Source organism: Parus major, chromosome Z (genome assembly GCF_001522545.3).
Source record: "Parus major isolate Abel chromosome Z, Parus_major1.1, whole genome shotgun sequence".
NCBI classification, from domain to species: domain Eukaryota; kingdom Metazoa; phylum Chordata; class Aves; order Passeriformes; family Paridae; genus Parus; species Parus major.
The window spans coordinates 73566150-73580285 of NC_031799.1; the positions used below are offsets into that span (position 1 = coordinate 73566150).

At 39.3% G+C, this 14136-nt stretch overlaps 1 protein-coding gene across 5 annotated transcripts in view; it reads left to right on the top strand.

Moving 5' to 3' along the window:
- SSBP2 (single stranded DNA binding protein 2) overlaps window positions 1-14136 on the top strand; it is a 137165-nt gene that overhangs the window by 101332 nt on the left and 21697 nt on the right. For 3 of the 5 annotated variants that reach the window (XM_015652850.3, XM_033520412.1, XM_015652852.3), the window contains 6 exons: window positions 3661-3720; window positions 5384-5450; window positions 5617-5687; window positions 7690-7781; window positions 11856-11904; window positions 12874-12909. In XM_015652850.3, the coding sequence (XP_015508336.1) occupies window positions 3661-3720; window positions 5384-5450; window positions 5617-5687; window positions 7690-7781; window positions 11856-11904; window positions 12874-12909 (375 nt within the window). The remainder of the gene's footprint in view (window positions 1-3660; window positions 3721-5383; window positions 5451-5616; window positions 5688-7689; window positions 7782-11855; window positions 11905-12873; window positions 12910-14136) is intronic. The other 2 variants (XM_015652851.3, XM_015652853.3) reach the window with 1 other exon arrangement.

Here is a 14136-nt window from a genome sequence, read left to right on the forward strand (position 1 = left end):
TGGACAGCTAAAAAAGAGAGTTAGAATTGCGTGGCTGGCAGAGAAACATCCCAGCCTCTGTGCTTTTATGGCATCAGCTTCCTTGTGGATACTTTCTGTAAAATCACATTTTCTGGCACCAAAATGTGGGTAGTGAGGGCCTTGTGCTTCAACATTGCTCTCTCAAGGACTTTCCCACTGAGAAAACTTATTTTCTGTTGTGTTGAGAACTGAGAAAAACAGGATTTTACAATATTTTGATGTTACACATCTCAGACTTGCATTAAACACACAGGTTAAGAGACACCCTTTGCTCTCCCTGTACACACCTGGGTTATTCTTGAGCAGAGGGATAACAAAAAAGTGCTACAATTTCTGGCACCATCATTCAAGTTCCTGAACTTGCCTTTCTTTAAAATACTTTTAACAATTCAACATGAAATGTTGCTGTAAGAGAAGGAAGCTTATTAAATTTAACATTTCACATCTTGATTTTATTTTCTGTCATCTCTATTATTCTAGTATTCTAATAAATTCCTCCTTTTAGGTTTCTGACCTTTTTTTTTTAACCTTCACTGTAATTTGTTAAATGCAAATATTCTACAGTGACTGCACAAAAGGTTTTTCCTTTCTGGCTTCTTTTTCACCCAGTTTAGTGGAAGGTTTTTCCTTTGCTCTCAGCTGCAGGATGGCAGCCTTCAGGATCCTTTTTGTGATGCCAAATTAGTGAATTTCATACCTGTGGGTAGGAATTACAATATATTGCTGTCAACAGATGTTGGTAGAATCTCCATCTCAGCAGTGGCTTAGATCTGGCTTGCTTGCCCTGTTACTGTGATTTACTCATTTTCGGGTTTTTTTTTTTTTTTTGGTTTGCTGGTTGGGTTTAATTGGGATTTGTTTTGAGTTTGGGGGTTTTCCTCCTTTTTTTGTGTGGTTGGTCATTTGTTTTTGTCTTGTGTTTTGGTTTTAGTTTTGAGGGATTTTGGAGGGGGTTTGGTTTTGTTTTATGGGTTGTTTTTTTAATTGGGTTGGGTTCCATGTGTCCTTTGTTTCTTTTTTGGTTTGTTTTGTGTTGTTTGTTTGGTTGCTGGTGTTTTGCTGGTTTTTTTGGGTTTTGCTGGTGGTTGTTATTGTTTGGGGTTTGGTTGGGGGTTTTTGTTTGGGTTTTTGGGTGTTCTTTTTTTGTTGTTATTGTTGTTGGGGTTTTGTTGTTTGTTTTGGAGTGTTTTTTTCTGCTTTTCCCAGCACCTTACCATGTCTGCCAGTCCTTGAACTTCCATTGGAGAAGCTGATTTTAGCCCTTTTGCCTTCTTCCTTCCCCACAGCTAAAGTTGCTTTGGCTCAAGTTGCAGTTGGCTGCATTATTGAGTATTTTTCCAGCCTAAATCCAAAACAAATAAAGAGTCTGTCTTCCTGAAAATTCAGTGTGAGCATCCATCTAAGGTGCATTTTAAATGCTGAATTTTGTCTTCTTGATTTTTTAGACAAGGCTGAGACAACAGGCAGAAATGTCCAAGTCTTGAGCATGCAAACATTTTATTTTCACCTTGAGAAACAAGATCTGAGTGCCCAGTCCAGGGTGTGTGGGCACTGGCTTTAATTCAGTCGCAGTATTCTGAGCCCAGTAAGTTCAGGAGTGTTTGTGCTGCAAGAGAAGGAGAAGAAGAAATTGTTGAGGAGAGAGGGATGCCTGCTGTAAGAAACAGAATCCCACAGCAGTTCTTCCTTAATGAGCATTCCAGCAACTCCTAATAAAATAAAAATAGTAGAAAATGAAAGTAAAACTAGTTGAGAGACTAAATGTCAGGTGTTCTGGAAATGACAAGGGAACTGGTGAATAAACACATGACACAAAGTTCCTGCTCTGTGAGTTTGTGTCTTTCAGAATCCAGTGCTCAATAATGTGTGTGTGTATTTTAAAACTACTCTCACTGTCATGAAAAGCTGAGAGTATTTAATCTGTTTTCGTTAAAACATTGGACACGACTTCTTTGTTCTCTGGAAACAACTTGGTGGAACCTTTTAGTGGACAAGCAAAATATTGGTAGTGGAAAGGGAGAAGTTCAGTCACTGACACAAAAATGAGAATATTTAAGTTTGTAATGGTAACATTTTTGTGGTAAACAAAACTAGGAACTACTTGAAATCTGCTTGTCACTGATTGCAGTTCTACCTGGGTGTAGGGGGAAACATAGATACATGAATATTTACAGTACATAAGCCTTGTAAGCTTGGAAGGAGCAGGTTTTTTATTGTTATTACGTAATATTCGTATAACACTTCAGATTTCCTTTTTTTTGCACTGCACAGCTGTAAATAAAGTCGAGTTTCATTTGCTGGAGGAGACAAGTCAAACCCAGGGTCCTCACTGGAGTGGCTGCACTTGGTTGACCTTTGTGGGAATGGTTGAAATTCTAATTTCCTGATACTTGTACTGTTTCACGGGGCCTCACCACATGCACAGCCCTTTCTCTTTCTTATCAGAGGTTCTCACCATCAGAGAGTGCACAAAGGAGCCTCCCTCCTCTACAGCACATCATTTCAAGTATCTTTTTATTAATCTATTCACAATTGTTATTGAACTTTCTTCTCCAGTTTGTAAACCCTCTGTACTTTAAATTGCTTTCTAGCAGTGCTTTGAGTGCATGTTTATGTAGGTTACATTACACCAGCTTTCATCTGATTCCAGGATGTGAAAGGTTTCATTAATTTATTGATGTAAGATCACAGGAAAAATTCCAGTAGTAATTATTGGTAAAATAATTGCAGTTTCTCTTCTAGCTATTGCTAGTCTAAATCAGTCTTTTTGTCCCCGTGCTCAGTCACAGCATACTTTTATCTCTTCATTTCTTCTGGAGCTGTAGGTACTCCTGCTTGCCAAAGCCATCCTCTTCATCTTCTGTTTAGTCAGATATTTGTGCCTTTTTCCTGTAGATTTGCCACTCATCCTTTTAGATTTCTAGGCTATTGCCACATTTTGGGGTGGAACGAGCAGGGAAGTTAAATGTTTTTGGTGCCAATACCACTTGATTATTTGGGGGCCTGACCTTGTTTGAGGGCTATGAGGTAGGTCAGGAGTAGCCAAGAGCCAGCAGAAGCTCACAAAGTGTGGATGCTGTGCCAGATTTGGGTATAAATTGAGGTGGGAGAGAGGAGATCCAGTGTGTGAGCAGGGAGGGATGGCAGGAGTGCAGCACTGAACTGATATGGCAACTGAAACCAGCAAAATTCTAAATATTTGCATCATGAACTCAGAATCTGTGCCCCCGCAGGTTAAATCTTGTGTTGCTTTTTGCTGTATTATGAAAAAGTGAATGAAAAGTATTTGTGAGTTATTTTGATCTTCCTTGCCTCTGAAGTCTCCCAAGAACACCTTTGTTTTCTATTTCAAGGTTCCCACCTTTCCCCCTTCTCCAGTGGAAACTAAAGATGTCTGATGATGGTTTATTGCTCCCTATTAATGCATTAAGTTTATTATATTCTGCACTTAGAAGTGCTGAAACAAATGGTTAAATAATCTATCCTCTGAATTTGTGCAGTACTGCTAAACATTGTGGAACAATGTCCAAAGCTGTCTGTGTGAGTGTTCAGGCCGGGTGGGTGTGAGTGTGGCAGCGGCACAGGGTGACTTTTGCAGGATGGGTGGGATTTTTCAAATGTTTCTTCTTCTCCCTGCAGCCTTTCATGTCACCCCGGTACCCTGGAGGTCCAAGGCCACCTCTCAGAATACCCAACCAGGTGAGGCTTCATCCCTGCTGCTCTGCTGGCCCAGGGCGAGGGCTCTGTCCCCGTGTTACCATTTCTGTGTCAAACACATCAGTCTCTGCCCATCTCCGTTGGACACACAGATTGTATTTATTTCACAGTAAATATGGGGATTATTGCTGAGAAATAGGTCTCATCAAGTGCTCAGTGGCTCCTACAGACTCTCTGCGCACTTTCTACAAGTGCTGGATTCCCAATTTTCCATCAAAGGATGTGTAATGCCAGTGAGACAAGGATGAGTAATGAGCTGCTGTTCGTCAGCAGGGACCTTTTTTGGCCCATCTGTGAGAAGAGGGTTCTGGAAGTAGAGAACATTTGTGTTTTCAAGTTCTCCATAGTGCAGATAGAGGAGGAGAAAGAGTTGTCAGCAGATGAAAAGTTAAAGACAAGCAGACAGAAAAACATCAGTGGAGCTCTGAGAGGAAAACTAGGTCATTTACAATATTGGGAAAGGGAGAAAGGATAAATGGAATAGATAGTTTCATTCAGCTTTGGCTTCCAGAACTGCCTTTCTATTGTCACACTACACCCCTAGCCTCATTTCTGGCTATTTTTTATATTTGTGTAACACAGTTTCAACAAATTTGTCATTCCTTTTGACACACTATCACCAGAAGGTATGAAATCTAAATTTCAGCGAGCTGGATGTAACAGGTGGCAAGATTCTCCAAGTGTTGCTCTACCTGGTTGATGTTTGGTATCAGGTTAAATTACCTGAACCAGGGCTGCTTTCTCACCAGAGCAGTGGGGACTTAAATTAACATTGATGAAGTGATCACCTGTGCAGGGCCATTCGTGCTGCACTCATTTGACAACACTCTACTGCCGTCACTCAGTGCATTCCTGATTTTTGCACTTCCCAGCACTATTTTAGCCAGAGGTGTCTGAGCCCCTGAGCCAAGTGTTTGGGTTTCACACCCTCAGTGCCTGAGCTCAGTGAATGCTGGCAGGTGGGATGTGGTGGCTGGCAGCGCTGCCAACCTGCAGGTTTGGTTTCAGGAGTGATTTTGTCTGCGAACTGCGGTTTTTTCAGTCCAGACTGGAAGATAATCACATAATCCCAGTGAATTGCAGCTCTTGCCACATCCACATTACGCCAAGTTCACAAATTTCTGCTTTAGCAGCACTGACATAACTCAGGGTATGGCATGGATGCACAAGGTGTGTGAGCAATGAACTATCGTGGCACAGCTTTAAGGCCCAAATTTTGATTAGGGGATAGTTTGGTCCAGGGATTGTAGAAAGGGTCCCTGCCCATGGCAGAGGGGTTGGAAGGAGATGGGATTTAAGGTCCCTTACAACCCAAACCATTCTGAGAATCTGTTCGCTCAGGATACATTTTTACTGAAGATGTAATGGTGCTTTGAGACACTAAATAGCACCTCATGGATCAGCTACAAAGATCCATTCATAAAGTGTTTTTCTACTTGACCCAGCTACAGGTAAAATCCTGTAAAAATGAGCTTTAAACCTAATTCAGTAAACCCAGAGGGCAGATTAATGTGGGGATTTAAAAATGTCTTAACTCTTGACTCAGAGGAAACATCCAGCAATTAGGAATGAAACGTGTGTGTTGTGTTTTTAACGTGAATTCCAAGGCATTCTGTGGTTTTATGCTGTGTTTTCCCTGCCTCAGGCCCTCGGAGGTGTCCCAGGGAGTCAGCCCCTCCTGCCCAGCGGGATGGACCCCACACGGCAGCAGGGTGAGTGTGGGACCTCTCCACAGTGCTGTCCTCACAAACTGCCACCTTTCTGCAGATCCTGAGTCTTTTCTCTTAATTAGAAAAGATGATTCATTAAAAGTAGCTGTAGAAGGTGCTTGTGTCTCACATAATTCAATTAATTGTGTATTTTATATTTTATTTGCAGGTCATCCAAACATGGGTGGGCCAATGCAGAGGATGACTCCTCCAAGGGGAATGGTGCCATTAGGACCACAGGTACTTTCCACAAATGGGTCATCCTTAGTGACAGGCCTGTACTTAGTCTATATTATATTCCCTGTCTTTGTGTAGCTTGAAGAGGCCCAGGACTTGTTTTCATAATCCGTTTTTAAAACAAACCTCCTTTTTCACAAAATAAAACCCTTTCTGAGTTGCAGCTGTACAAAATCTAAATGAAAAATCTGTCATTTTCATTAATATTTGGAATTAAAAGAGGAATCCCTTCACTTGCTTTCTTTATCAAAGTGTATTTTGTAATCAAAGACTGATGCTGGCAAGGGAGACCAGGAGAGGAGTAGGTGTTTCCTCCTCCCCCTCACTGATTATGCTGTTTAGAACAAAGGATCAATACCCTCCAACTTTGCCAAAAACACCTCTCCAAATTCTGCCAAGTTTTTCTTTCATCCACGTTGATCTAAATTTTGGTGCGTGCAGCAGAGATTTTGGTGTAAAATGAGACAGCCACATTGCCACTGTGCCTGTGTCCACCTGGAGCATCTGTGTGTCTGTCCCAGCAGAGCTCCAGGGCAGGGGACAAACAGTCCCGGGCACCCCTGGAACACAGGTCCAGGAGGCTCCTCTGGGTTTTGTCAGCTGTGCCAGTGTTTTGTTTCACAGTGTGCTTGTTGTGCCCACACTGTGTATTTTTGCTTCCCCGTTTCAGATAAACTCTCCGGTGGCTTCTTGTTTGAATAACAACTAAATTCCAAATGATTTTGGAACATTTTTGCCTTCCAAGCCTGTTCACAACTGTCTGTACAATTTTGGGTCTTCTTGCTAGAAACCAGTTGTGCAGTTCTTCACAATCTCTGCTGAGTTTTGTTCAACAAAACATTATTAAATGTATTTGCTGTTTTTTTATGTGGCCCTGAAATGTATTTACCGTTTTTGGAGGTAGAAAGAGAAGCTCTGCTGTGCTGCCATATGAGAACGAGCTGATCCTCTATGCAGCACCATTAGTCACACAGCAGGCAAATCTCATGCCACTTTTTATGAGGATCATTTTTCCATTTTTGCTGTCATTTAAGATCCAATGTTTTTGTAAGCTTCTGCTTTCTTGTGCTCAACATCCTAACCTACACAAAATTCAAGTTCACAAATGACTCCATAATTGGATCACCAAATACCTGGGCCACCAGGCTCTGCAGAGAGCATACTGCACCTGTATGGGTGGCCCTGATGGCAGTGCAGTTATTTAGGGCAAAGAAGTGCATCTGCTTAGGATTAGCAGTAATTACAGTTGGAAGGTAGATTGTCAGGTGAGACAGATTGTTCTGCTTCTATTCCACTGAACAAAAATAGGAGTGATTTTTCTTTTGTGTCTGTAAGTAGAGCAGTCAAACTTTGGTCATGATATCAGGGCATAAACTCAGATTTTATAGGGGATGGGAATTTAATTTGTTAACATTGCTAGGACATTAATTGCCATGTTAAATACTCTTCATTTTGATTATCACAGAGCTGGGATAGTGCAAGGTGTCCCTGCTCAGAGCAGTGATGACACTGGATGGGTTTTAAGGTCCCATCCTGAGATTCTATGATTTATTAGAATTGAATAATGGGAAGAGAAATGTAACAGTACAGTAGAAAAGTTATATCATGTGGTTTAATTTTATACAAACATAATGAAATCTAGGTAGAAATAATACCCATTTGGTATCTCAGAATCTTAGTAGGCGGTTCTGATTTTCAATTGCCTCAGTTTAGAATTCATTATAATGAATTGAATCATTATAAAACCTGACCCTTGCTGTCCAGTAACTTGAGCTCAATATGCGTAAATTATGTAATCTCTCCTGAAATCATTCTTAGTCAATTTCTGTTGTTTGTATTGTTTCTCCTTGGGGTTAATGATCCCGTGTTTTTTAGTCAACAGTCAGGGAATCCTGAGAGCATGAATGGCATGGCCTGTCCTGGCAGCAGTTGCACAGGGATGTCATTAACCTGCTGTCCTTTCTTTCCCCCTCCTCTTTGGTTTTGTTTTTTTGTTTTGTGGTAGTCTGACCCTTGGTTGTCGTTGCAGAACTATGGAGGTGCCATGAGACCCCCTCTGAACGCTTTAGGTGGCCCGGGGATGCCTGGGATGAACATGTAAGCACAACATAAATCCTACTGTACCTAGGAAATGACATTATTGCATTGCTGCAGAAGGAGCAGGGGGGAAAGATAAGGGAAGGAGAACATGCTTTGATGATCAATAAATGCAATTTTAAAAGTGAACCGAGTCTTACAGGAGCCTTGGCTGTCCTAACAAGTTTGTACAAATACTCAGTTTCTTTCACAGATCAAACTCCAATTACTGGGAATATTCTGTCAATATAATCACTGATATATCCTTGTATGCATTTTAAAAAAAATAATTTATATATATCACTATTTATATGTCTACTTACTAAATACCTTGTGAGGAATGTTTTCTTTTCTCCTCAAAATAAGTCAGTCGTTAATTGTAGCAAAATAGCCTTTGTCTAGAACTATTTATAAGAAAAAGAAAGACACAATTGATTTGAAAGTCTTCCTCAACTGCAGTTCTTATTTCCTTAATAACATTTATTTCCACTCTAAACAGATGGAGGATCTTTACAGATATGAGAGTATTTTTGTCAGTGTTTATGTGTATTTCTGGGCCTGGAAAATCATCTGGTAAAAATGGATATAACCTGAGTTCAGATTTGTTCCAGACATGGATTTAGCTGTGGCAGGGTGTTGCACCTTGTGTCCCTGAGGACAGCCCCCCTTTAAAGTGTGTAGAAATACTTCAGGTGTAACATTAAGAAAGCAGTAAAGATTTCTGTATGCTTTTCTCATTATATCATAGATACTCATTTTTACTCCAGTTTTCATAGAAAACAAATTTTCATTTCAAGTAAAAAGTTACCACCTGAAGAAGTCAAAGAGGTACAGAAATAGATAATGTAATTTTAAAAATCCACCAAACCTCTAATTGGTTTGGATTTCAAGACATACATTGAATTCTCGAAGCAAATAAAGTCTGAAGTTGTGTGTTGCTCTATCACAGACATCACATCGGGGGATTTCAGACAGGAGCCTTCCTGAGGGTAGGCTTTTATGTTTTTCAATTAAATTGATGTTGAAAAAATATTTAGACATTTGAGATTCAGTGTGAGTCAAGTATAGGCACTGTAGAGATTTTCACCAGCAGAAGACTGAATTACAAATAAAGGCAAATTAACTTTCCAGAAGTAAAACTGAGGGATAGATAAGATATTTTGAAACCATTTATTCACATAAATGAGAGTTTGTACAGGACAAATAAGTAAAGAGTTTTCTGGATGACAAAAGGACTTCCTGGCCTATCAGGAAGAGAGAAGATGGATTGAAGTACTAATATTGCTGCTTTTTTATAAATAGATCTCATTGAAAGGTTGCTCTGAGTTTGGAGTCTTTGAATTGTGTTTTCAGGACATGAGGGTGTTTTCCTCCTGTAAATTTACTGCTGTCTCTGAAATTGTGGTGCCCCCTCAGAGTTGGGGCATAGCACAGACCCAAGTGGGTCCCTGTGTTCCCTCACCCTTTATCCCAGCACAGGAAGCAGCAGGGTGGGAAAATCAGCTGGGAAATCACACTTCCAATGTACATGAGGATGCCCCCTGGTACCTGAGTGTTTGCTTTACATGACAATTTCCCAGTGTTCTGTTCTTCTGTTTCTTGGATTTTTGGCAGTGTCAAGTACAGAAATGTGTGCTCCACAGAAACAGCTGCCATTTAAAATCCAGCTTTTCCTCCTTGGAAGGTGTGAAGGGAAGCTGCTTTGGTTAAGAGCAGACTATCTGCCAATTAAAATGTACAAATTTTCTGGGTGAGAGATTGTTCTTTGTGGTCAGAAATGGCAGCCTGAGGTCTCATAATGCAGCATTTCAGTCCATACAATCCACAAATGGAGCACTGCTGGGTAATTCCTTGTTTTGTCATCAGTAACACCATCAGATTTCTGTTGGGCACAGCTGATGCCCAGCCCATATTCTTCCACAGAATAACTTCATTTTAGCTGTAAGTTTTTCAGTTGAAACTTGACATAGCCATTTTTAGGAAGATTTCATGTCTCTGCCAGTTTTTGGAACAAAAAGGCAGATTTCAGGGAGCAGTGTTACATTTCACTGGTGATTTTTAACACCCCGTGTGACCTGCAGTGCTGTCTCAAGCACTAAGAATATCTCAGTCATGCCTCAGATTTAAAAAAAAAAAAAAAAAAGAAAAAGGTGTGATTTTGTCTTTTAACTTCAATTCACAAACTTGAGTCTAGATGTTTCATTTCCTGATGGAATATATTTGCCTCTTGGAAAACTAAAATTTCAGACTTTTATCTTTTTCAAGCCAGGATTGACACTTACAGGACAAACTCTAAAAAAAAAAAAAAATTGCAGCTAAAAAAATCAGTCATAGCAACAGATACTTTATTTATTTTAAGTATATTGGAATAGGTACTTGTATGGTTATGTTTATGACCTTGTTGGTGCTTCCAGAATAAACATTTAGGAAAACACAAAAGACCTGCCTGCATGGAACTGAGGGGGGAAAAAATGCAGTTTGAGAGTTTTTAATGTGTGTTTTATAAGCATTTGGCTCCACAAAATCCATGTGGCTTCCCAGCAGAATCTGCTGCAGAGATTTCTAAGTCTATACTGAAAGCTGTCCAATAAATCTGAAAATTCCAACAGCTTTTTAGATGAAAGGTGAGTTCCCATATCTGAGTGTAAGGTCTGAGTTTCCTTATTCCTGTGGCTCAACCCAGTTGTGTCTGTGAGTCATGTCACAGAAATGAGTGCAAGGGACTTCTAAGTGTTGTTACAAATATTTCTGATTTTTCTGAAAGAGAGGATCCAATAAACCAATGGAAAATAAAAAAAAGAGCAACAAAGGGAAAAAAAAATCCAACCCCTTAATATTTCACTATGTGATCATCAGCAGAGGAGAAATTGCTGACTGTGAATGACCTGAGGAGCATTTATTTGCTCAGTCTTTCATTGAATGAAGCAGAAAAGACCATACCAACATTCTTGATTTCCAGCATTGCAACAATAAAGACAGTGGAAATAAATAAATTTCCTGTTGATTTTTTGTTGTTTTTTTTTTTGGTTTTTTTTTGGTTTTTTATGAGGGTTCCTTTATAGTTTCATCAACAATGTAATAAAAAAAAGAAGATTCAATATTAAATCCCGCAGGCAATGTGTGCACGTAATAGTTTTTATTTCTAAAAGACTTAGAAAACTTTTAGAACTCATTAATAAGGGGTGATTCTTTCTCTCTGTTTTAGTTTCTGCCATGCCTGGTGAGCTGTTCTGGTTAATGTTCTTTTCTACAGCTAATGAGGCCAAAATGCCATTGAAAATGTGGAAGTTTTGTCATCTGCTCTTGCTCTCCATTGTCAGGGCCATCAGAAAGTGTTTCAGTCTTGTTTGTAAACAAGCAGGAGCTCTTGGTGCTCCCAGAAATAATTATGGGTTTGAGGCATTGCAAACATGGAGATTTTACCTCTGGTGTGTCTTGAGTCCCCTCTGGATTGTTAAGAGATGAAGCCTCACCCCCAAATTATTTTTCTGGGTTTAGCTGAGAGTGAGAAACTTAAAATAACAGCAACAGTTGTGAGGAAAAACCCTCCAAGGGTTTCCTGGGTTTAATACATGAAATTTATTATCATGGCTGTTGTTGTTAGCATCATGGTCATCATCATCATCCTCATCACCATAGAGGGATCATAGCAACATATTTTGTATGTTCTTTTGTAAATTAGGTGTTCCCAAAACATTGATTAGCTAATTGCACAAGCTCTACTAATGAAACCTGACTATGCTGCAGTATTCTAGATCCACAGAAAATTAATGCATCCTCAGTACTTCAGGCATGTGCTTAATTATGTGAGCAAGATTACTGGTTTTATGACTGAACATTTATTTATTTTATGACTTAAATTTATTTCCTGAGTAGTAAATAAATTAATCAACTCACCAAATGATTGAATAGCAGTGTAACAACAAACATTCTGCTCTTGCATTTTAACTTGGTGTAGTTATGGTTTGTAAACCTGCTTTAGTTTGAAAAAAGCAATTTCCTTCCTCTGGAAACAGGTTATCCAGATTTTTTTTCCTCAGAGCTGGTCAGAGGTTGGGGGTGGTTCTGTGTCTCATCATTCTTCTTCTGTTTCAGGGGTCCTGGGGGTGGTAGACCTTGGCCAAACCCAACCAATGCCAATTCTGTAAGTAAATATTACACATGTGTTTGACATTTTCTTGTATTTAGGGAAGTATCTCCATTCTAGGACTGCTGTAACATAAAGATTGTGCAGGGATCCTACATGAACACCAGTGTCTGCTATTTCTCCACAAGGCAGAGAATATTCATTTTCATTCCAGGATTATATATCATTTTTAAAAAAATGTCCATTTTTGGTACTTGCAGATGGATAAGGTGGGTCTGGCTTGCCCTGCTAAACAGTTCTCCCTGGTTTCTCATTTTTGGCTTTTTAATTCTATTAGTGAAATTCTTCGTCAGTTTTCTTTTGCATGTACTTGATTAAAATGGGTATTTTTAAACTGATATATAAAGTCTTTTCAATCCCTGAAATCAACTGGCAAGTTCAATAATACATTTATTTGTGACACTCATTTGGCTGACAAGTTGCCTGTAGAGAAATGTGGCATTCTCAGTACAGTTGCTACTCCCACAAGAGCACTGGCCCATGTTCCTTTGGAGAGAATAACAGAAAAGGAACAGAAAACCAGATTATTCACAGGCTTTCTCCAGGACACTGCCCTTAGAAATAAATACCAGAATCTTCTTAAGGTGAAAGACATGGCAGCTTCTTTTCCTTTTATGGTCAAGACTGTAATCAAAATTAGGTATCTCTAAGAACATACAAAATCAGTTCATTCTTGGCTGACTCAAGTCCTGCTTACTGAAATGCAAGTACGTGCTGCCTGAGTTCATAAACCTTATAAACTACATTGCCTTCATAATCTTATACCTTAACATTTTAATACTTTACTATTTTTATCATCAGTATTTTAAAACTGCTGAAAAGAGGTGTTGATTTTGACAGCAGAGGCGTTTTCCCCCATGATTTTAGCTGTGTCTGTAGTTACTGTAATTGAGTGAGCGCTCACCTGCAGCTGCCTGGAGCCCAGCCCAGCAGAGGAAATCACTGTGTTTTCTGTTGGTGTTACAGATACCTTATTCCTCAGCCTCTCCTGGGAACTACGTGGTGAGTACCTTTGTGTGTGTTTATGGGGCATCACCTCTCGCTTAGGCAGAGGAACAGCTGCCCAGATGTTGAGGGAAGCCCCCTGTGCTGGCTGGGAGCTGAACATCTGGCCTGCACCGAGGTTTCCCTGCCACCTCTGGTGAGGCTGTTCCTCCCCAGAATCAGCCTGCTCCAAACTGCCCTCAGTGCTGCTTCACTTCACTAAACATTTCCCTACCTAATACAGTGTATTGTCTAAATAATGAAGGACAAAAAGCCCCTCAGCTTTCTCAGAAAAGAAGTGTTGTGTGAGAGTTTCTGAACTTCTGCAGGAAAAAAGTGTTTGTGTGTAGTGCTGGATTTTGTCTCTGTCCCTAGAGATTAACTGTGTTTATTATTTTAGACTGTTTATTGTTGTTGCACTCAGGTTATTTGTGTGGCTGAGGAGCTCTTCTAAGGCAGATTGTTTATTCTGTTTTTATCACATGCACAGGGCTGGTGTCACAGGGTGACGAGGGAGGATTATATAATTGAAAGCAATTTATTTTGTCCTTTATTTGGACAATTAGCTGTGGAAAAGGTTATGATTCTTGCAAGTGTCTGTAACTATAAATCTCATTTTGCCACAGCTTAGTGGAAACAGCCAAGATTTGCTGTCTCCAAATCAGTTCTTTCAATGCAGAACTTCACAGAACTCTCTGTTTGGAGGAGGTTTTGTGGGTTTGCCATGTGCTCTTGTTGAAGAATTTAACATTATAAAAAATAACATAAAATAAAATTCCAAATTTCATGAATATTTGGCTTCATAGGGACCAAGCATTTAGGGATGAGGGATGGGCTGGAGAGCACCTAAAAAAACTTCTTGGTAAAAAGATTTGTAATCTGGAATTATTCATTTTGAGAACTTAATAAGATTAATCTATATATACTATATTAATATACACTAATATATAAACTTATCTACTGACTTATTACATATTCTATCAGTAATATAATATAATATAATATAATATAATTATATTTATATTTATAAATTTACAAATATGTACTCTTTATTAATAAATAAAATTATATTCTCAGAGTGAAAATAGTTGATACCAAGAAACTCTAAGGAAAGAAAAAACACCAACAGTGAGAGTAAAAGCAAATTTAAAACAAGATGCAAAAGTTAATGCAGACAAGTAACTTTTCTCATAAATGATCACTTAGTTGTTCCTGCATCTCTCATGTGATGTTGAAAAATACGCA